The sequence below is a fragment of the Dermacentor silvarum genome, chromosome 5 (assembly GCF_013339745.2).
Source record: "Dermacentor silvarum isolate Dsil-2018 chromosome 5, BIME_Dsil_1.4, whole genome shotgun sequence".
NCBI classification, from domain to species: domain Eukaryota; kingdom Metazoa; phylum Arthropoda; class Arachnida; order Ixodida; family Ixodidae; genus Dermacentor; species Dermacentor silvarum.
In genome coordinates, this window is record NC_051158.1 from 31,623,510 (window position 1) to 31,647,076 (window position 23,567).

The 23,567-nt window shown below is 46.6% G+C and overlaps 2 protein-coding genes across 2 annotated transcripts; one reads left to right on the forward strand and one right to left on the reverse strand.

Annotated features, from left to right (window-relative positions):
- Positions 1-2,574: 2,574 nt before the first annotated feature.
- LOC119453239 (cap-specific mRNA (nucleoside-2'-O-)-methyltransferase 2) lies at positions 2,575-5,501 on the forward strand. Its single transcript, XM_049667649.1, has one exon. It carries the CDS (start codon positions 2,886-2,888, stop codon positions 4,902-4,904), a length of 2,019 nt encoding a protein of 672 aa, XP_049523606.1. The 5' UTR covers positions 2,575-2,885; the 3' UTR covers positions 4,905-5,501.
- Positions 5,502-5,945: 444 nt separating this feature from the next.
- Positions 5,946-23,320, reverse strand: LOC119453238 (Bloom syndrome protein homolog). The gene is made up of 7 exons (XM_037715263.2): positions 21,501-23,320; positions 20,639-21,280; positions 16,629-16,925; positions 15,413-15,595; positions 13,180-13,329; positions 9,942-10,310; positions 5,946-7,593 (listed from the first exon to the last, which is right to left on the reverse strand). The coding sequence occupies exons 1-7, from the start codon at positions 23,214-23,216 to the stop codon at positions 7,132-7,134; spliced, it is 3,819 nt and encodes a 1,272-aa protein (XP_037571191.1). The 5' UTR covers positions 23,217-23,320; the 3' UTR covers positions 5,946-7,131.
- Positions 23,321-23,567: the final 247 nt, after the last annotated feature.

A 23,567-nucleotide genomic window follows, 5' to 3' on the forward strand; every position in this document is an offset into this window, starting at 1 on the left:
CAACTTATAATCCTGTCAAGAAAAACTAAAGTATGACGTCACACCCGTAAGAAGTGGAAGCGACATCGTCATCTTACACTCCTGGGCACTAATGTTTGAGTTTTATTAAGGATTCGTATTTCCCTTGCCAGAACACTGACCACAGAGCCCCCTTCACACACACACACTTCGATTAGCGCCTAAATTTGATCTCTGTTGAGTTCACAGTTCTCCCAGAGCAGCGGCATAACATCGGCGTTGTTCGTTAAACTCACACTTTTAAAGCTCCTTATCGCTTGCATAGATAAATTACTGCAAAGGCAGTAACTAGTCCGTACCATTTGAACTTTGCCTACACATTACCCATAACGTGACCCATATTTTCTGCAAATATAAACAAGGTACCTTGTTTAGTTCACCGAGGACAGCGGAGAAACAACTAAAAACGTCGTATCATCCCATGAGCATAGGGAGGAAAAAACGAGGGTCCAGAATTTATTGGCGACGTTCTTAATTATTAGGCCAGGAACGTGACAAGTTTGTCGCAAACTGTACTTACCATGTCATTCCTTCTTGCGAACTATAAACCTGGAGTAACCTACAGTTGCGTCGGGACACTTGAAAGCATATGTGATAGCGGGCGTATGACACTTTCTAACGCTCCATTAAGCATGTTGTTTAGAAAAGCTAAAATCAAGAAGGCGGCCAACAGCTGGAGTAGCACAGTGTGGTACCTTTTCTAAACAACATGCTTATTGGAGTGTTAGAAAGTGTCATACAGCCGCTATCACATATGCTTTCAAATGTCCCGACGCAACTGTAGGTTACACCAGGTTTATAGTTCGCAAGAAGGAATGACATGGTAAGTACAGTTTGCGACAAACAGGGATAAAGTGCCTCGGGAAGGCTAGCCTACGTTTCGTTAGGTGGACATATATCTTTGTCTTTGACAAACATCAAGATTGCTTCATGCTGTTTATGTTACAAAGCAGCAACACTGGAGCCATAAGAGACAATGGTGGAGCTAGGGCTCCGGATTTCGACCACCTGCGGTTCCTAAACAAACACCTGAATCGAAGTACTATACAGTCGAATCCGAATATATCGAATTTGAAGGGGATCACAAAAAAAAGTTCGATATATAGGTAATTCGATATATCAAATAAAAATTGTATACAAACATTTTCAAGGAGATTTTACTGCTGTTCGTTATACACAATTCGTTATATGTGGGTTCGATATATCCGGGTTCAACTTGCTACACGGATGTTGTTACACTTCGCCCCCATCGAAATGCAACCGTGGCAGTCGGTAAACGAACCCGCGACCTCGTTCTCTGCAGTTGAACGCGCCAAAGGTACTGCGCCACAACGGCGGGTCAACTTCGATGGAAACCATTTCAGCAACGAAGAAAACTGTCACGGATATAAAGCTAAAAGTTGCGTTAAAGTGCACGCTTAAAGGGAAATTTTAAAATCTAGTGACTGCGGGAAGCAGATTCTTTATTTGGGCCATGAAATTTTTTGCACGAATTGTCGAAATTTGTGCAGCTGAATAACAAAAAAAAAAAAAAAAACTCTGGTACCAAGTTTTCAACGTTGTAAATCAGAATAGCTAGATAATGACATCTCAATTGTGTAAAGCTGCACCTATTAACTTGCAAAACCATCGTAAAGATTGTAACAGCTTGACGTAAAGTGCAAATTCATATTTCGAATAGGTCCGCTTTAGAGCAAGGAGGTTATATACTAAAACTTGACCTTCTTGCTTTAGCGGCTCTAACAGATGCAGTTCACAGAACTACCATACTTGTTTTTTGGCGCGGAGTTACGAATTTGTAAACTTCGAGCTCAAATTTTTGGGGAATTTTCGGTAAAAGCTCAATAAAAAATCTGCTCCCGGACTCACTATCATCATCATCATGAGTTTGTATTTATGTTAGAGTGTACTAGACAATGGTCTAATTTATGTCCACTGCAGGACTAAGGCCTCTCCCTGCGACCTCCAATTACCCCTGTCTTGCGCTAGCTGATTCCAACTTGCGCCTGCAAATTTCCGAACTTCATCACCCCACTTAGTTTTCTGCCGTCCTCGACTGCACAAGCGCAGCCAAGGACTCACTATAATATCACTTATCTCTCAAATGCAACAAATATTACTGAAATCTGTCCAGCGGTTGTGTCATATGAGCATTTCTGCGTTTCACATGCATCCCGAGCTAGTGTGTCCGCCAAGATAGGCTTTAAATGGTGCAAGCTATCGTTGACGATTTGCTTAGACTATTCGTATTCATTCCTCTATATCCCTACTGTAATCGCTCCTGTGTAATGTATACGTTCTCGCTTAAATCAAGTAAATGGAAATGCTGCGCGTTCAGCTCGTTCAGCTTTAAATCTCCCGCCCCGAGCAAACAAATAGGGGCATACAAAAAAGTGAGCTCAGTAAAAAAAAAATAATAAAAAGTGTCTATAAGTATGGATTGAAACAAGTAAATATGTGTTACACATGCGAGATAATAAAAAAAAAAAAAAAAAACTTCAAAATTTCGTTGAAGCCGTTGGCACACTAGACGCACAATCGTATCCGCATCATTTCTAACCTGGGAGAGCAGACGCTATGTACTTGACCAACAAGTAAAGTAATTTCAACCGTACTTATTTAAGCTAGGAGCATACAAAAGCTATACTTTCAGTTAATGTTCTGATGAAAACATTACTGCATGCGGCTTGGCTCAATCGATAAGAAGCTGATATTGTTTATGGCGTGCTTGAAGGTCGTGAGGCTACTCGATACGGGAGACGTAAATCGCTATAAACTATCGTTTAATTCCGCCAAGCTTTAAAGGTTTCAATGTAGCCCACTGCACCGAGGTCGGCACCAACCGCTCGACGCCCCAAGAGCGAGCAATGACCGTCTACGAAGAAGCCGCTCAGCTTTTTGACCGGCAGTTCACTTTCCAAGCTTCGTCTGCATGGCGACCGCCCGACCCGAAGCGCATCTGCGCCGACGCGGACGCCAACTGGTCGCTGCCGAATCTGCAGCGAATGAAGGCCGACCTGAACACCACCAAGAGCCTGCTGAACGACATGGAGCCCATAGCCTGGCGACGGCACACGACGTGGACCAACCGCGCCGGGAACGTGATGAACCGCGTACGCCAGAGCGCCGCGCCCGAGCTGCTCACGCAGGCGTGGTGCAAGTTCTTCCAGCTCCTCCACGACTACGACCTCGCGGGCGCCGTCCCGCTACGCTCCTTCCACCTGTGCGAGGCGCCCGGCGCGTTCATACTCGCCCTGCAGCATTACCTGCGCTCGGCGGCTGCCGACGTCGACGAGGAAGACCGCGGCGGAAGCGACAGCTGGACGTGGTTCGCCAACACGTTGAACCCGTACTACGAGGGCAACGACTTCAAGTCGACCGTCACCGACGACCGCCTCATCTTCATGACGCTCGACCGGTGGTACTTCGGCCAGGACCAGACGGGGGACGTGATGTCGCCCGAGTTCAAGGTTGAGCGCTTCCTCGAGACGTCCTCCGAAGGAGGCGGCGACGCCGGCGGCTTCCACCTGGTCACGGCCGACGGCAGCGTCGACTGTCAGGACGACCCCGCGGAACAGGAGGGGACCGTGGCACCGTTGCACGCCGCGGAAGTCGTGGCGGCGCTCAAGCTGCTCGCCGAAGGCGGTGACCTCGTCCTGAAGATGTTCACCTTCTTCGAGCGGCCGTCCGTCACGCTGCTGTACCTGCTCAACTGCGTCTTTCGGCAGGTGCACGTCAAGAAGCCCGCGTGCAGCAAGCCCGGCAACTCCGAGGTGTACGTCGTCTGCAAGTCCTTCCGCAAGGAGGCGCTCGCGGCCGATCACGTGGCTGCCCTGACGAAACTGGTCGCGCAGAGGCGGGCCTTCTGCGTGTCCAACGTCGAAGACCTGCCGGCCGACTTCGTGAGCCAGGTCGAAGAGTGCGCGCGCTACTTCAAGGAGCTCCAGGAGCGCACCATCCGCGAGAATATCCACTGGTTTCAAAACGACATGGACCAACCTAGCTGTCTGAGACTGCAGAGTGTGAAGGACACGGTGGCATCGCTCTACGTTGAGCGGTACGAATGCAAACATGTCAGCCAGCCGCCCCTGCCTCTGTTACAGGGCGGAAGCTCGTTCCTGTTACGATGCCGCGGCTGGAACGTAGCTAGCTTTAGTGAGCGAAATGGCCACAGCGACTGGTGGAAGAAGCACGTTGATGAACTGAAGAAAATGCTCGACACCATCCCCCTCGCAAATGTCTCCCACAAACCAACCTTCCACAGAGCGCTGTCAGACAGGATTGCTCCACGTGTGTCTTGGATCCGCACCGGTCGGAGGTACGGGAAAGTTCCGGGTCTCTCCAAGTTCTGCTCATCTGCGTTGCTCGACATGGCTCTGATGCTAGGGCTCTCCGACTCCATCGACTCTGCCAATGACCTGGTCGAGAGACTGGATACCTCAAACGTGTCTCTTGTGGAATGCGGCAAGGACAACGTGAGGTCGGCCACGGACATTGCGAATGCGGCGTCCCAGCTGGAGTTCGGGACGCAGCTGTCCGTTAGGTTCCGAGAGACGCTGAGCCGGTTTTCGGCCGGCATGCTCTATCTCCTCGCCAGTCTCTTCAAGACCACGACGGTGACATTTTCGGACGTCCCCGGAACATGGCCCCTGTGGACGTTCTCGGACGTCGACCTCGATTGCGCGGATACCCTGCTCGAGTACTTTGCGAGAATCACGGCCGTGGAAGTTGATGCCGCTTCGACGGTACTGGAGGTCGTTCCCTTGCCCATGCTGTGTGACACGAAGTTCACCAAGTTCCTCAGGTCCATCAACGACAGCATACTGAATGAGTTTGTGTCTGTTGTTCTCGCCACTGCTGACAGTTGTCAAATGCCCTGCGACTAGTTAGGTATATGCGTATGCGCTTTTGTGTGTGCCTGTGAACTAAATGCACAGGATGTGTGCCGTGTGTGTGCAGTAGCAACTGTGTTCAGTGTCCCTGTAGTAGTTCCCGTCGGGAAACATCATCGAATGTGCAGCTTGTCGTACCAGTAACATACACACAACACATGAAATATGTATTAGGCAATGTTGTAGCCAACAGGCCTAACAATTTTTTAACGCCAGCTCATCAGTGGGAACATATGAACGAGTCATTGGTGTGCGTACCTTTGTCGTTAACAAATGGTGTACAGAATCGTCTTTGTACATTTTAGAATGTGTATGCACTTTTGTGTGTTTCTGTGAACTAAAAGCACAGGATGTGTGTCACGTGTGTGCAGTAGCGACTTCAGCGTCCCTGTAGTAGTTCCAGTCTGGAAACATCATCAAACATGCAGCTTGTCGTACCAGTAACAACACACGAAATGTGTATTAGGCAATGTGCTAATGTTGTAGCCAACAGGCCTAACAATTTTTTAATGCCAGCTCATCACTGGGAACATATGAACGAGTCATTGGTGTGCGTACCTTTGTCGTTAATAAATGGTTTACAGAATCGTCTTTGGACATCTTAGAACGTGTATGCACTTTTATGTGTGCCTGTCAACTAAATACACAGGATGTGTCACGTGTGTATAGTAGCGACTGTGTTCAGTGTCCCTGTAGTAGTTCCCGTCGGGAAACATCATTGAACATGCAGCTCGTCGTACCAGTAACATACACACAACACACGAAATATGTATTAGGTGGCAATATTGTAGCCAACAGGCCTAAAAATGTTTTAATGGCAGCTCATCACTGGGAAAATATGAACGAGACATTGGTGTGCGTGCTTTTGTCATCAATAAATGGTGTACAAAATCGGAGTTGAACATTCTAGAGTACTTCACTGTGAAGCCTGTAAAATTTGTTTATCCATAGCAAGGATTGTAGCAGCTACGCAGCAATTCTCATTTCTGTGAGCAATCATCATGTAGTGTAGCCATAGATTCCTGCAAAAAATAGATAGTACTCTGATGCTAGCATCCACAGAGGCTGCAAGCATGGCATTTTGGCTAGCATAGACTTGGCTAAACTTTGTCCTTTTGGCTCCAAATGATTCTGTGTATTGCAAATTAATCACTTTCAGCTATTGCGTTACATATGTACAATAATTGCTATGAATACTGATACATGTGAAGGTTTGGTCCACTGATGTTTAGAAAATGGTATTACTTCTGAATTCTGAAAAATGATGCAACAAGAACGTTTGATGCCACAAGCACGAAGATTAGACAAATCCATCATCCTCATGGTTGCTTAACAATTGCAGCACTACAGCGCCCTCTGGTAATTTTTGTAGGTAACTCTATGGGTGTAGCAGCCAGTAACTAGCTCGGTAGCAAACTTCCCACAAGCAACAAGTTTGGCCTTCACAGAAGTGACCTGTCGGAAAGTGACACTTGTCACTGCAGCATGCAACGTTAGCAATGTTGAACATTTTTTTTACTGGCGATGACAATATATTAAAGCTAGATCTAGTACACCCTGTTGAAACATTGGTCGTTGTGGCACATGTACAATTTCATTTACCAGCCTTTCAATGTTTCTTAATCAGGCAACAATGAAACATTTTCGCTACTATTGTTTTTATTTGATGTTGCGTCCATGTGGTTGACCCACACCCCAATGTGGCAGTCTGCCCATCACATCACTTGAATATCTTGTGCATGTTGTTGCCTCTTAATGCTGCAGTTAGACGCAATACAACAACGTACATAATTAAAATCTGTGGTTAGAAAGCTGTGGTTAAAAAACTTCTAAAAACACTGGCGGTATGTTGCAAGTGGTTATTGTTAAAGATGAAGAAGCAGTGGCAGCTTTGGAGCAATGTGGGGCTAATTCCCCACTGCTAAGAAAACTAGGCAACTCTTGATAATATAGTCACTCAAGTCTTTTGTCCACATAACATACTACTTTGGCCTCAACCAAGAATTACTCTTGCTGTAAGAGCTGTTTACTTAACTCTGTCCTTAAACACGCCATAACTATACCACACTTAATTGTCCTCGTACAAAAACAAACACTTTAAAAACACAGAGCAGAAATCGTGGCTATGTACATAGAACAATACCGTATTTACAATGTTGAAGTACTTCTGGTTTGCCTTGTAACATTTCAGTGGCAGCTTCAAATGCCACTGACCTAAGACTTATATTTCTACGACACGCGGCTTAGCAAGAAACGAACGGCTTTTCGTAGTGGCCGACATTGGCTTTGGCATGGAAAGCGCTCCAAATCCGCTCAGCGAGCCTTGAAAAGACGAACTCCCAGCCGACCTTCCTCCCGCCTTGGCAGTCGACTTCCCGGCGCCCTTTCCGGCCGTCTTTCGCTTTCCCTGCCGGCCAAACTTGTTTTGCGACTTGGCACCAAAACCCGCCTTCCTTTTGTAGAAAGTGCGAGGACGCTTTCCCGGCGAACTGCCGCCGGCTCCAGACCACGTCTTGCGCTTTCGTGACTTGCTGGGCGAGCCACTGGTTGTGGCAAAGTCCGATGGCGGCTGCGGATTCAGGAAATCGCTTTGGGCTTCGTTCGCGGCGTCGGCCATCTCCGCCTCGATGACCATCTTTTCGGCTGCGTAGCGTTCCGTGACTTCGAGCAGCTGGGCTCCGTACTAGAACGAAGAAGGAGTGCAGGAAATGGTCAATACAGCTGTCGAGCAGACACGGCTAAATGTAATTTTAAGTTGAATGAGTTATCCGAAATGCACTATCTCGGCCAAAACAGACCAAGGAGCTGTAAAAGAGACCGTGAAATAGCTAACACTTGTGGCATGAGTAAATGAATGTCAGTTTAGGCAGATCCGCGTACTATATATACCCCTCATTCGCAGGCTAGATGAACTGCGATACTTGCAGCTCCTGTAGAGACTAGCGGCAGATTTCCCTCTAGCGACTTTTATAGAAAACGATGCCTGCTAGGGTATGGCAGGCGTAGATTTTCCCACTAAAATTACTATAGGGAACTCAGCTGCTGTAATCATTCAGCTAGCATGGAAATGGTACTTAGTACAGTAGAACTTCACTGATATGATCCCGTTACGTTAAGATTTTTCTGGCGCTCGCGATCGAGAACACAAAAGGTCACCCAACACAGTTGCACTTCTTTTTAACTGGCAAGTACAATCCCAGAAAACACAATGTTTCAGCACCCACGTTCAGTACGTAGCCAAACTGTGACCATATGATACGTTTTCCAGCCACTAGATACCACAGTGAACAAGAAAAGGTGCGAGGCAAGCGATCGAGAGCAGCAAGCGCCAGCCTCGGCAGCTTCCCCGCAGTACTAGACCGCCCGTGTCACCTGAAATTGCTGGCATACACTCAGTTTTCGCCCCCAGTACTACCAGCAAATCTCCTCGCGGGTCGTTGAAAGTTGCATTCACGGCTATCCTCGCCTATGCTATTGCGATAAGCATCGCCGCCTATCTGTTTCACAGCACATGTGGCATAATGCCGCTGTAACCGCACTGCACGCGCCACCATTCCTTGATACAGGCGGCCCGAAGTGGACGTCATGTTTCACTCTGGTGGTATCGTATTCCGGTGCCGCCCATTCGCTCGATTTCATTTTGTGTGACAACGACAAAGCGCATCTCGGGCCGCTTGGCCCCCACCAGCTCGATGTGCGTAGGTGCATTACATACATGTCAACTACAGTTGAGTCTGCCGAATACTTTGGTGACTTCGGATTGTATGTTTTCTTGGTTTGTACATTTTTTCTCGCATTTCTTTCCAAAATGTCTGAACAAGATTCTACTGTACACAGATTTGTCTAATCTTAGTGCATATGGCTACAAACGTACTTGCTTCTTTACTTACTGTGCTTTATTTACCTTTATCGGCGCAAATTTTGAAGCAGTCCTATATTTTTCTAGCGCGGACCACAATCAGACTCAGCGCACATGCAGAATTATTGCAAATCGTTGTGTTCGTAACGCAGTATTCTGCTGAAAATTAATAATTTGGAGAGTCACAAAGCCACTGGAAGCCAGAAAGAGTTTAGGCAAATCCATGCAATAAGTATCATTCCTATGCTGGTGAAACCACCATGCTTGCATTACCTATAGACACTAGAGAGGTTTAGCTTGTTCGGTAATCGGGTAAATGCAGGCACATGGGGCGTTGTGGCGGAGGCGTAAACGTGAGTGGCCTGTATGGTGCTGCCACCTGATGGTGCAGAGCTCAAACAGACAAAAACAGCTAATATTGCAGTAACCAAGTGTATTCTACTTCGCCGCTGGTGTAAATTTTCAGCACCAACACGATAACACTACTGCTGAAAATTTACACCAGCAGCGAAGTAGAATACACTTGGTTAATGCAATATTAGCTGCTTTTGGCTGTGTCAGCTCTGTGCCACCAGGTGGCATCACCATACAGGCCACTCGCGTTTACGCCTCCGCCACAATGCCCGGTCTGCCTGCATATACCCGATTACCAGACAAGCTAAACCTCTCTACTAGCACCGGAGTTGCTCCTAATAACTTTCTGTAGGAGACTTCATGGTGGCAGTTATGCCTGCCGCAACATACGGGTGCTCAATGAGGACTACGTAACTGTACATACCTTTTACGGCACGAAAAGCAGACACTACACAGCAAACACGACACACATAAACATCGTATGTGTTGTGTGATGTCTGCTTTTCACAGACAGAATTTACAGAAAGAAATGCACAGTAAACAGCACCAACTTGCCCAACTTTCCCTTTTTCCCTTGTGTTTTCCACAACTCATTACCGTAGTTCATTTTAGGTGAACAATAATGACAAAAATCGTGTTTTTCCTTGTGCACTCTGTACTTGTAACGTAGTCGGTGTTTTGTTGGATAGCATTCGCTCCATTTTATATGTCATTTCAATACTGTTCCTCCCCCCCTTATGTAATGCCCTGTTAAGGGTCCTTAAGGGTAAATAAATGACGATGATGATGATGATGAACAAGTCCTTTCGAAGGCCCACCTTGTCGACCAGAGCCTTGGTCATGTGCGGAACCTGCAACATGGCTTCCGCAGTCGTCGGTAGGTTCTCAGCGATGCCGTGCAGTGCGTCAATGTGGATCACGTTGCTGTAGTGCGTGTTCTTGGCCAGCGCCAGCGCCTTGACGATGGACACCAGCTCCAGATGGCATGCCTCGGTGAGCTTCACAATCTCCGGATGGAGGCGGCTCGGCTCGGCTGCAGCTTCCTCGGCACGCGCAGCCGACTCGGAAGGCCGCGACTTCTTCTCGATGGAGAGCATCACGCGTGCCGTGCCGGACAGAAGCTGGGGCAGCTTGGCGCCGGGCCGCAGGTAGGACATGGCCATCTCAAGATAGTTCATGGTGATGACCTAGAGGGTTAATGACACAGTGTTTAGAGAACAGCGTCACCGTGTACTAGCATCAGCAGTTTTTCAGTTTTCCTTTTTACCATTGTCGCCACACTGATCTTGGGCACAATGTGAAACCGAGCAGTGCGATTGATCAACATAGGTTTTGATTAAATAAAGCTTTAATCATGCTTCACTTTTGCAGCCATTCTGCTGTGGTCGCATTTGATATATTCGGTGTAGAAACCCGCACAGCGCCACATGTTGCATACCCCGTGAAGCCCCTCATGCTCGATGTGGCCCAAGCAAGCGTTTCACTTCATTTTCGATGCAAAAGGAGCGCCAAGCACACCGGCAAGCACACCGGCTAAATTGGTAGCGGTCTTTACTGCGAGCACTCCCAAATGCCGGCGCTTTGACGGATCGCACACACCCTGCTCCCAAACATAGCAATCCCCAGAACGGTGCCGCGCTGGCCGGGACCGCCTTTGTCATTGCAAGGTTTGTCCGGGTCGACCAGACCGATCGAAATAATAACGCAACCAAGACAGAGGGAATGGCAAGCATTTCGTGACGCTAATCATTTCGTGATTAGTGGCAAGAATTTCATGACAGTTTGCAGCTCATTACCACTGTCAGCCAGCAGCAAATTTTTGCCACGGCCACACTGCCTAGGCCATTAGGCCTAAGCGGCCTTGCTTCATCGGGCGTCAAAGACTAAAGTTAAGGTCAGGCGCCAAATCAACGCAGATCTATTCATAGCAGCCGCACAACACTCCGAATGCCGACAAACCGCCTTGCAAATAAACGCGAGTGCATGGGATGGCAAGAAAGTTGTTTACGGCCGCCATTTTTGTGACACACTATACGGCGGCCTCTCGTTCTCGATGCTGTTTGCAAATGCACACTACTGGCCTTTTTTTTTTATTTCGCAGCTTCGAGCAACCCATCACTAGACTACAGCTTTGGATTGCCAATGAGGGTGCAAAAGAGTCACAACCAGGCTTGCATGCATTCGTGCGAACGGCAGAAGGACAAGGGGGGGGGGGGGGGGGGGGCGTGAGCATCAAGCAAACTTGCCCTGAGTCTCCAGATTTCAGAATCTTTGACAGGTAGCAAATCACATCGAACCTGACAATGGAACGGTGCCGACGGTGCTCTTTACCAGCGGTGATGGCTACACGCGGAGCAGTGCTTGAATCACATGATGCACGGTCCTTTCATTTGTCACGCAGATTGGCCTTATGATAACCGACCTGCCATAAAGTTAGTATTGCCTTTCTGCATTTTGGAGAAACACGGAAAAACAATACTTTCTACGCAATAAATAAATGATTACCACAAAACCGAGGTCCACTATTAAACTGAGAACCTCACTGGTATTCAGTACAAAAAGTGTCACAAATGCATTAGTTTTAGAGGGGAAAAAGCACTTGATTCTATACACCAAAAATTCTATGATAAAAATTTTTTTTTCCGGATCTTTGTATACTACAACTGAGCTGTAATCAGTGCTGGCATACTAATTTGGTGTTCCCATTAATAACTGAGTAGACCGTACTGTGTATCTCGATTTCTATGCACCCAAGTTGCTACATTCTTGTTATACAATGCTAGGAGACTCCAAAGCATGTGCAGCACCGTATTTTCTTGCACAAAATTTGTAAGCATTAAATTTCGTGAAAAATGTTCTTATATTCGATTAGATACTCAGCTTTCTTTTTCTTGATTCAATTCGATATTCGATTCAAAGTCTACGACTCAGTATTCGCACACCCCTAATACTTTATACATGTCTCACCGTACATTCCAGGTTAAGGAATGGTACTCGAATAAATTCGAGAATGTACAACACTGCTTGTGATAAATGCACAACCTTATCAGAGACACCTCCTCCAGCATAGAATTAGCAACAACATTTAAAAAATTCAAATGCACAGCATGCACTGAGCAGCTATTTGACAACAATGATAATGTGGCGAAAGCAAACACCATCAAAAAGGTTAAAGCAATGGTGCATGAATGGTGCAACGATGAATGCACACTTATCCAGTCGTCTTCGTCACTTCTACTGCTCTCATCGTTTGACAAGCTCATCGCGTTGGCGCTCTCCCAAAGCCAGTTGTACTTTCTACTGTCACACGAGAAATGCTAATTACAAACAAGCTCCTTTGCACGGTGGTTGATACACAGCCTTGCAATCGGTGTGCTCCCACATGATTGGCACACTAACTTTGCCAATTGGGGGCCAAGCAAGGCAAAGCTGCCGACTAAGGCACGATCACATGTCCAGAACATTCCCTTTGAAGTTTCTCTTGCAGCATAGTTAACATTCTTGCTACCGCAATACATATCTTGAGCTGCTGAAATGTAATGAACATTGATATAACAAACTATTGAATATAACGAAGTAAGTTTAAAATGTTTCAATGATTATCAAGTATATCAAACAAGGATAATGAGATGCAAGGGGACTGATATTTTGTAACCATACGAAGAATCAGACAATGAAGACAGAGAAAGCAAAGGGGAAGTAATTGTTATGTTTAAGGAAAATGTTGAAATAATACGGCACACAGAAATCAAAGTAAACAATAAGATAACTGAAGATACAACGAAGGCATTTTTGTGCCAAATGCGACTCCGTTATAATGGGGTTGAGCCATTTTCTTCACTGTAATAGATATTGTCTCAAATTTTGCTTTTATCCATTAACAAAAGGCCAACTAAAACAGCTAAAAGAAAGGCCAACCAATTTTTTTACTTACTTCGTTATATCAGATAATTCGTTATATAAATGTTCACTATATCAATGTTCAACAGCACAATGTTGTATCACGTGATTGATGCATGAATGACAGTAAAGGAAGATTAAATGAGAGAGAAGCACCTCCTTGAGGTAGCCATCGAGGACCAGTCGGCGGACCAACCGGTTGGCATCATTACGTTGGTAGCTCTTTCCCCGGCCATGGAGCGGAAGAGCATCCAGCTTCTGGTCTTTCGTCTTCTTGTTAGCCGCGCCCTTGAAGATGTCCACGAGCTGCGTGAAAAGTATAAGGGCGAGAGATGTACAGCCTCCATCACACTTGTGGGGATGCTCAACTCTCATGCATCCCGTGATATTGTTTTCCCCTCATGACTCTTGCATCTCCTGTAAAATGGCTCCTGTAATATGGGTTTTACGTGCCAAAACCACAATCTAATTATGAGGCACGCCGTAGCGGGGGGACTCCGGAATAATTTGGACCACCTGGGGTTCTTTAACGTGCACCTAAATCTAAGCACACGGGTGTTCTCGCATTTCGCCCCCATCGAAATCCGGCCACCGTGGCCGGGATTAGATCCCGTGACCTGGTGCTTAGCAGTCTAACACCATAGCCACTAAGCAACCACAGCGGGTGGCAGCCAAGCTCTCAACTGCCCTTCACAACAATAAATTTGGAAATATTGATCAGCTGTACTTTTATTTAGAGTCAGTCGCTGTCCAATTTGTTGGGCTACATATAGAACACGGGCATTTGCAGCACGAGCATGCAAATGTCACAACAAAGTTGCATTTACGGACTTAGCTGCTACAATTATCGCTGACCCCACCGCATAAAAGAACTTGTTGCACTTTCACACACACTTGCAGATTGAGTTCACTTCTCCAGCTAGCTAGTTCTTTGAGGTCACATTAGCTGAATGAAGCACACATGCAATCTTGAAGACCTGATGATGTTGCAGAGAATCGCAGCAAAGCAACCTGCATCTGCTTAGTCCAGTCACATAGTTGGAATAGTCAGGTATTTGTACACAGGTAGATTCAACCACAAAAGTTTATGGACCACGGCATCTCAGAAAACGTTTGATTCTCGAGCAGCCCGTAGCGTGTTTGACACTACGTGCTATATCATGTTTTTAAATTCATTTAAAAATTCAGCTTTCACTGTACTGAAATCTAGCTGTTATTTATTTATTTTACAAGTACTGCCAGCCTTGTTACCAGGCCTTAGGCAGGAGTGGGCATTTGAAACAAAACACAAGTATGAAATAAGATCAAACAAGATAGCCGACACTGAACAAGAATCTGCATAACAAACAGCATAAAAGAAACCTTCTCACAATCATGATTTGATGGGTCGAGACGAGGAATAAACGCTATGGTTTATTCACAAAGTGCAGAAAGAAAGGATGAAACCGTTGGACAGGCAACAATTGTTGCGGGTAATGCGTTTCATTTGAAAATCGTGCGTGGGAGAAATTAAGTTTTAAATGCATTGGTCCTGCGGGAAAAATTTCTAACCTTTTGTGATAAGAGCGCGTTCAGCGGTGGCTAGCCGGTAGAATATATAATGTTTTATCTATTCCTAATTGATTGTTATAGAGCAAGAACAAAACTTTCATTCTGTCCCGGTAATGCCTTATTGCAAGGTTTTCCAGTTCTGCAGCTTCCAGAAGAGATGATGGGGATGTGTGCCAGCTGTACGAATTGAAAATAAACCTAGCTGATTTTCTTTGGACTTTCTCAATTTTAGTGATGTTGGTTTGTGTGTGCGGATCCCAAACAATCGCAGCATATTCTAGAATGGGTCGGATGAATGTTTTATATGCTAAAAGCTTAATTTCAGGTGAAGCGTTTCCTCTTGATCGCCTTAAAAAACCTAGTTTCTTCATTGCTTTATTATAAATGTGTTACATGTTCATTCCACCTAAGATCTGATGTTATCCCTACTGCCAAGTATTTGTACGTAAACACGACAGATAAAGACTGGCTGCTAATGCTATAAGTAGAGGTTAAGGGGTTCTTTTTGTGAGTAATGGTCATTGCAACAGTCCTTTTGAGGTTAATAGTCATCAGCGATTTCGAGCACCATGTTTGTATTGTAGACAGCGAGGTGTTTAAAGCTTCCTGATCATTTGAATTGCTTATTTCGTTGTACACAATGCAGTAATCTGCGAAAAGCTTTATCTTGACGCGTATGTCACTTCGGGACCTCAAAAGTAAAACCTTTAACACTTTCGAGACTTTCAGTTGTGTATCCCTACTGTACTTGTGATTTATGAACTGTACTTCTGGAGTAAATGAATAAAATAAACGAAATGAAGAAATTAACATTAGAAGCACTTTCTCAGGTGCATACCTGATTCACTGTGACATTGACACGCCTCTCATTCAAGGTTTGCACACATCGAGCCACTTCTCGCGCGTCCTCAGTGACATCTGTCGTGACCCAGCGGGTCTCCGCCAGGCAGTTGTCACAGGCGAAACGGCGGTTCTGTCGGCAGAACTGTCGGTCGAAATTCTCCCCGAAGTAATGCAGAACCTGCGAAGACAAGATGCGCGCGAAGTAAACACGGTTAACCGGCTGCAACTTTAGACACAAAGAAAAGTTACGAAGAAAAACGTGTCCCACGATTTCTTGATCAAGCAGTACATTTGGAATGGCAGGATGGAAAGGTACAAATCAAGGGGACCTCAATTCAACAGCAAAACGAGTCTACCACGGCTGTGTGTCCTCTTCAGAATGGTCAGAGTCGTTAAATGCAACAAACATGTCCCAAGCAGAAGCAGGTCCCTTTGCGACCGCTCCAGCAACCGCCCCAGAGTTCCCGTTTCCCATCTAACAACAATGCACCAGAGTATACATGTTACATCAGTTTCTTTTCAGATTAAATGTAGTTGCAACTGTAGCAGTTGTTGGCTCGTTTCTCTTCTTTGCATTCTTTATGCTGCCACGTTTCACCAACTTGACAAACCTACTGACTCTACCGAGTGCCTCTTTTCTTAAGAAGAATGCATGCAGCCTGTAAAAAAAAAAAAATGCATCACAGATGCATGCCAATCTGAGCGACTGATACATCAAAGGCAGCGAAGCCATTGATGTCGGAAGTACACAGGATCTATATGCTGGCTGTTCTTAGTGATGATTCATTACTGACATCATCTGTGCATTCACACCGACACCCTGATCAACCTTTTACCACCACAGCTGTACAAACACCTTTCTGACCTCTAACACGGAGCCGGTAACACAACGTAAGAAGCGGAAATTGCGGATTACTGGCTAAGAAAAAACAAGCAAAGAAGGTGTTGTCTATTCGTGCAAGGTGTATGCAAGGTAACCTTTGTTTTATAAGCACTGATAGTTACGTTTCAAGGCGAAAATTCAGGACTCTGACACAGGTTGGAGTGCTGATTAGACACCGAGCATGCCGCTACATGCCGGCCTTCGCCACACGAAAATGGCTCCAAAACTCTCCTTAACCACTTCGCTGTAAAACTGAATTTCACACAACGCGCAGTGACCGTCACACGGTGCAGAAGACGCACGCGCTCAATCTAACCAACACACACACCTGCGCCCTCCGGCAGTCGGTGCGGTTCTCGCAGAAGTTGACCATGTGCCACAGGTTGGCAATGTGCGTCTGCTTGGCCGACGCATTGGCATTGGCATCCTTGTCGATCATGGAGCGGATGCGGTGCATGTCGTGGTAGTTGTAGAAGAGGAGGCAGGAGGCACGCTGGCCATCCCGCCCGGCACGGCCGGACTCCTGGTAGTAGCCCTCGATGGACTTGGGCAGCGTGTGGTGGATGACGAACCGGACGTCTGGTTTGTCGACCCCCATGCCGAAGGCAATGGTGGCGCACACGACCTGCAACATGGGTTCCGATGACGACGGCTCGAGCAGAAAGAGAGACCTTCGAATTCCTTATTTGTAATCCGCATCCAGCAAGCGCAGAGGAGTCATTGCCAGGTGTTTCGGACACCAACGCTTGTACTCAGGGAGAGCTAATGTGAAATAGAACACATGAATTGCATTCAAGGTAACTTTCGTCCTTGCTTTGGCATACAAATAAATTGCATTCAAGGTAACTTTCGTCCTTGCTTTGGCATACAAATAAATTGCATTCAAGCTAACTTTCGTCCTTGCTTTGGCATACAAATAAAAGAACTGCTTAGGCGAAGAAAGAAACAGCTCCCATCTAAATACGTGGAAACGGCAAAACCAAATTTTGTTCGGCATCCACCACACCGAATTTGATGACGTTTGTAGCGTTTAAAAGGAAATGCCAAAATCTATCAACTGTGGGGAAGCAGATTTTTTTAAAATTTAGGCTGTCACAGTTTTTAACAAAAATTTTTTAAATATTAAACATTAAAAAATAAAGCATTAGACATCAAGTTTGCAACTCGGAGCAATAAAAATGTTATCGCAATTCCCTAAGCAGCACCCATTGTGATATCTAAAGCAGACAAAATTAATGTATTATACACCATTATGAAATATATATCACTAATTTGCAAGCAGCACTTTCGCAATACCCCTGCAAACATTGTACCAATTTCACATAACCTGTAAACACATACATCAAATGTCTGCTTCATGTGCTCTAGCAGACTCAGTTCCAGAGTTCTGTATGTTTAACCTTCATGCTTCAATTTTCCTTTCCTTATTTAGCGATTTTCTGTGTCTTTCGTAACAATTATGAAACCTTCGGTGAAAATTTTGTTTCCTACAGTCGGTGTAATCCAGCTTTTTTTCTTGCAAGTAACACACCTCATTAAAATCAGCAGAGAAATATTCTAATGAGAGAATTGCTGCATTTCACATGTATTTGAATATATAAATTGGAGTTGGCCCCAAGCGATGTGCGTCCGCTTGGCCGACGCACATTGGCCGTGGCATTCTTGTCGATCATGGAGCGGATGCAGTGCATGTTGTGGTAGTTGCAGAAGAGGAGGAGCCTCTTCTTAATATGACATAAAAACACAAGAATTCTCTTTAGTTGTGTGTTGTGCGTCTTGTTCCAAAGCGCTGCTTCTTCTTCACCCAAGTATGCACCAACTGCCCTACATTGGTTTAGAAGGGTGATGGTTTGGGCTAGTTGGTTTTCCATATAGCTGAGTGGTGCAGCACAATGCAGGACAAAGGGGCACAGAAGCGCTTGTCCTTGTTTCTTTTACGTCCCTTTGTCCTGCTTTCCACTACAAATGAGAAAATTCTTTGACAGAAGAGCTGCTTGAAAAACATTAGCAAGTCGGATCACAGCTGATGCTTCTGTCAGTAATCACTGCTTAACACGTTCATTACGGCCGCACCTTTGGAAGTCCCAAGTCCTGTACGTGATGGCCCACCAGTGGGTCACTTGCCCCATGCTTCTGGTGCGTCATGACTAGGGCTCCGTGTTTCCGGATAAATCCGAAAAAATTCGATAAACACTCGCCGGTAAAATTTGTGACAATTTGGATTTATCCGATAAACTCCGATTTTAACGGCCAATATGACCCTGTTCCGTTCTATATCGAAAGGGCATGTTCTAAGAAGTCATTGATACATCGGCCGGTTTGGCCGATATGAACTTTACCTCACGTCAGCAGTATCTCGTAGACCACACCCATCGCACATTTAATTAACAAAGGTCTTGTCGCGCACGGAGCGAGAGACGTATGACCGTTCAACGACTGTCGCAGACCTTCAACGATACAACGCTGCTGTCGCTGAAAAGTGGAGCCAGACAGTTGAGAGGAACCTTTTCAGTGCACTCCAGTACACCAGTGAATCGTTTTGGTGTAGTGTTCAAACTGTAAATCTAAATGTGAAGCATGAGTTACTCCGCGCGTTCAAAACCTATGCGCCGATTTTTAAGTTAGTGTTTCTTGAAACTGACGACATGAGCCAACTCATGAGTGAATTTGCGAACTATCAGAGCTAATTAATCAGTAACACTGGTGAGCCCCTGTCGCTTTGGAGACTTCACACTGTCCAGTGGCCAGTGCTTTCTCGCTGCGCGCTAAGTCTTCTAGCGCAAATGTTGAAAGGGCATTTTCAAAGCTGAGAATCATAAATCGAAAGGAGCATGCTTCCATAAGTGACAGCAACCTCGTAAAGTATGATTGCGTCTATTACAACAAGCTTTAAGGTTGTAATATGCACAAATGTAGGTGTCTTGTATTTAAGTATTTGTGCTTGTGTGTATATGTGTTGGTGCGTTCAAACCTTCCAGACAACAAAAATACGCTTCGTGTGTTCTGATGTTTTCGTGTTCAGATATCATTTCATCTAAGATTTTGGAGTATTGAGAATAATGCAAAATCAAACTCCGAATTTTGGAGAATTGGGGATTTACGAGAAATAAACTCCGAATTTCCGCCAGAAAATAAACTCCGAAAAACACCCTCCGAACTTAAAGAAAAATAAACTCTGAAATCACGGAGCCCTAGTCATGACCCACCAGTGAGTCACCAAGAAGTTGATCCTTTGAAACTTCCTCAAGGTTCAGAGAGATGGCATCACATTGCATCAAATTAGAAGCAACAAGAAGTTTTTCCTCTCCAGTGATTTCTAGCAAAGACGTCACTTACCTTACACACTGCAGGAAAGCCCTGCCCAGTCACACAAAGGGAATAAATGCCATTAACTATCGGTGACCCATGTAGCAGTGAACGTGTTAAGTATAGACTCTGTGTTCCATTTTGTACTGGCATCTCAAATGCACTTCTTCCTTTTGCCATAATACTGTCTGCGCCCATTTGAGTGACTACAAGGACAATGCCTTTCGCAGGGGGCACCGACCTTTGTCAGGCCTTTCCCAGTACTTTAAGTGGGTTCCCCCAACTATATCTTGATGTCTAATAAATCAATTCTGTTTCAGCGTTAATCTGATGCTATTTGTTGCAATGCGACACATGATTCTGTCACTGAGCTTCTGTGTTATGATGCGGCGTTTTAGTTGCTGAATCGTGCTAAGGGAACACCGAAAGACCACGGATGGCCTCAGCGACAGCCTCTCATATATTTACAATGCCGGCCCAGTCACACCGCAATGCATGGGAGCCAGTAGTCCACTGCGTGCTACTTTAGGTTGCATTTCCAGATATTTTATACCTATTGTTGCTAAAGCATGAACAACTTTCGCAGGGTACCGCTGCAGCTCCATGCCTGCTCCATTGTGGGCACATGACAAACGATGAAAGTGTGCCCCAAGAACTCCTGTGCCCTCTAAACGACCCCCTGTTTTGGCGTCATTGAGCAGGCATTGAAAAGTTACAGATGGCTATGCCTCCGCACAATGATTTGCACATGGCACACACAATAGGCCCCAGTCGCAAATCCAGTCAGTCATAAAATGGCTCCTAAACACTCGAAAAGCGCAGCACAGAAAAAAAAAAGGCAAGCTCAGAACAACAATGCAGGCTCTGTTGCACATGTTCTGAACCACAAATCACATCTGCACATGCTTCACACATGTCACACTCTAACAGTACACGCATGATCATCAAATGAATTACAATAAAACACAGAGAGGAGAGATTACATACATATGTGTGCTGTTGTAAAAGGGGCTCTGTTCCCAGCAAATTTACCTGAACCTTGTCATCGATCCATTGACGCTGGACATCATTTCGCCTGTTGTCGGCGAGCCCGGCATGGTACGGCACGGACGCAATCCCTTCCTTGCAGAGATCGCTCGCGAGCTGATCACACTCCTTTCGCGAGAAACAGTAGACAATGCCGCTCTGGCGCTTGAACTTCTTCTTGATGACCTCGACGATGTCGTTGACGACCGACTTGCCCGTCTTCGAACAGACCTCGTAGCAGAGATTCGGACGGTTGAAACTCTGCAGGAACCACTTGGGGTCCCGCATTCCGAGCTGGTGAAGAATGTCCATGCGGACACGTGGCGTCGCCGTCGCGGTCAGCGCCATCATTGGAACACCGGGGAACTTCTCACGTAACACACTCAGCCGCTTGTAGTCGGGGCGGAAATCGTGTCCCCACTGGCTGACACAGTGGGCCTCGTCAATGACGAACCTCGTTAAGTGCTTGTTCGAGTGCAGTCGTTGCAGAGCTTCGAGTAAGCGATTGCTGGCGCTGACCTTCTCGGGCGTGACATAGAGCAGCCGCAGCTGGGGCTGCAGCGACCTCAGGTCAGCGTACACGCTGGCGTTGTCGCTTTCGCCAGACAGGTGATTCGCCGGCACGTCGAGCGATGTCAGTTTTTGTACCTAAAAGCAATGATGGAAAGAGGTAATCACAAGTTAACTCTCGATAATTCAAAGTTGCTGATCATTCAAGCAAGTTTGAGCACTTTTTGTTCACCCCATAGCTTTAAAATTAAGTTTGAAGCCACTAAACACTCAAGCCACCAAAACAAAACTTTTAGTTCGAAGCCACTAAACTTTCAACCATCAAAAACAAACTGAGCGTGCCTTGACAACCACTGACCTGATCTTGAATGAGAGACTTTAGCGGGGATATGACGATGGTCACGCCATCGCTCATGACCGCAGGAAGCTGGTAGCAGAGGCTCTTTCCCCCTCCTGTTGGCATTAGTATGAAGCAATCCTCTCCCAACAGCGCCGCATTGATGGCTTCCAGCTGGTTCAGGCGAAACAGCTTCAAGCCAAACACGGATGCAAACTTTGCTCTCAGCTCAGCAGAGTGAGGAAACCCAAAGCCCTTGAATTTTGCCAATGTACCGTCATTGCGATACTGGCCAACAAATTTCCCCGTCGTGCCAGTGTTGTTGCCGGAGTCCTTTTGCGCCTGCGTTTGGGCTTCAACGAACCCGATGTCCATGTCCATATCTTCGGTATCGAAGTCTTGGATTAACTCCGTGTCCGAGACCGCACCTGCCTTGCTCGTCGAGGGCTTTGAGTCAAAGTAGGGCGAATGCGAAGCATTCTTGAGCGTCGAATCTGCCGATCGCGCGTTCTGAAGTTTCGGACTCGTGGAAAAAGACGACGGTTTGTTGAAGGTTTCATTGCCGAGTCTTTTCAGTCTGTGAGAGAGTGACATTTCGTAAGAAGGGCTGTCGGAAAACGCGCTGGAGGAATTTCCGGGCTTCGACGACAGGTCACTGACGTTTCCCAAGCTCGCGGAAAGAGTCTGGAACGATCTGTCGCTAGCCGGAGGCTTTTCCAAGCGACTGTCCAAAGAACCTCTGCTAAACGAAGTCGCCGCAGCGCTGGCTTTGGACTTTACCGGCGACGTACCGCTGCAAGATGCCTTCCGGAACTGACGGAACACCCTCTGGCGCAGATCGAGCAGCGACAGCACGTCATTCGAAAGCTGCCTGTGTTCCCCGAGGACCGAGCAAATGTGGGACGACAGTTTGTAGTCGTACTCTTGCAGGAGCGAGGCCGCCGATCGCGCGTCACTAGAGCCGGCCTGAAAGTTCGGTTTGGACAACAACGCGCTTCGTTCGATCTCCCGAAGTTCGGAGGCTTCGAGCTTGCCGCTGGGCGAGAGCAGGCAAGTCGCAGTAGTTGATAGTTGCGCTTTCCTCGGGGATGTTCTCTTTAGGGCAAGCGTCGAAGACGCTGGGGCAACAAAGACGTCGTCGTCGACGTCCCAGTCGCCGTTCCGAACGCCGTTTTCCGTCGGCCGGTCTTTCGGGGGTGTAGACTGGGACGGAATGTGGATGAACTCGGGTTCGTCAGCGTCGGACCAGTTGAACTCGGGACTGCTCGGTGGGAACTGAGTCTCCGAAACCTGCTGCACCTCCGACTGGAACACGTCGGAAACCTTCCTGGGAGACTTGTAAGCGCCGTTCGGTCGTTGCTTACGAGGTGACTGTCCCGTAGTCTTTCGGGCGACGACGCTGCTGCCCAGGGCAGCGCATCGCGGGGGCTTGAACTCCGGTGCTGCCGCATCACCGCCGCGGCTTCCGCAGTCCTCGTCGTGTCGAACGTCATTGTAGCTCGCACTAGAAGCCGGTCGCTTGCACGGACTCGCCTTGACGTTACGCGACGACGGATTCTCGTAAGGTGTCACGTACTCGGCGACGAGTTCGACCAACTTTCGAAGGTCGTAAAAGCTGAATCCGGCGCTTTTCGCAGCGGCGGTCGTCGACTTTCCACTGGCGACCGACTTGGCGCTGAGTTCTTGAAATCGGCGCTTGCACTCTTCTAGGTTATTCTCCGGCAAACTCGTAGACATTTCCGCGAGACAATCGCGTGCATTATGTATTTCAAGTCGCACCGCAAACGAAACTCCTTTTCTAACGACGCGTCGACAAGTTACTTCGCAGCTGACATGTTAGAACCGCCGTAGTTTAGTTCACCAGGCGTGCCCGCCAACCAACGTTTAAATTCCACATTTATAGAGAGCGCTGCATTCTGCCAGACGTCTTTGCTTTGTACGCAAGTTCTACAGCAAAAAAAACTGCTGTATGTTTATAAACGCACGCAAAAATTTATTTCAAAGGTTAATTTCGTTTAATTTAGAATTAAAACGTATATGTGTTTCTGTCTGTGTAATGTTTTGGTATAGTGAGGCTACAGACACTGT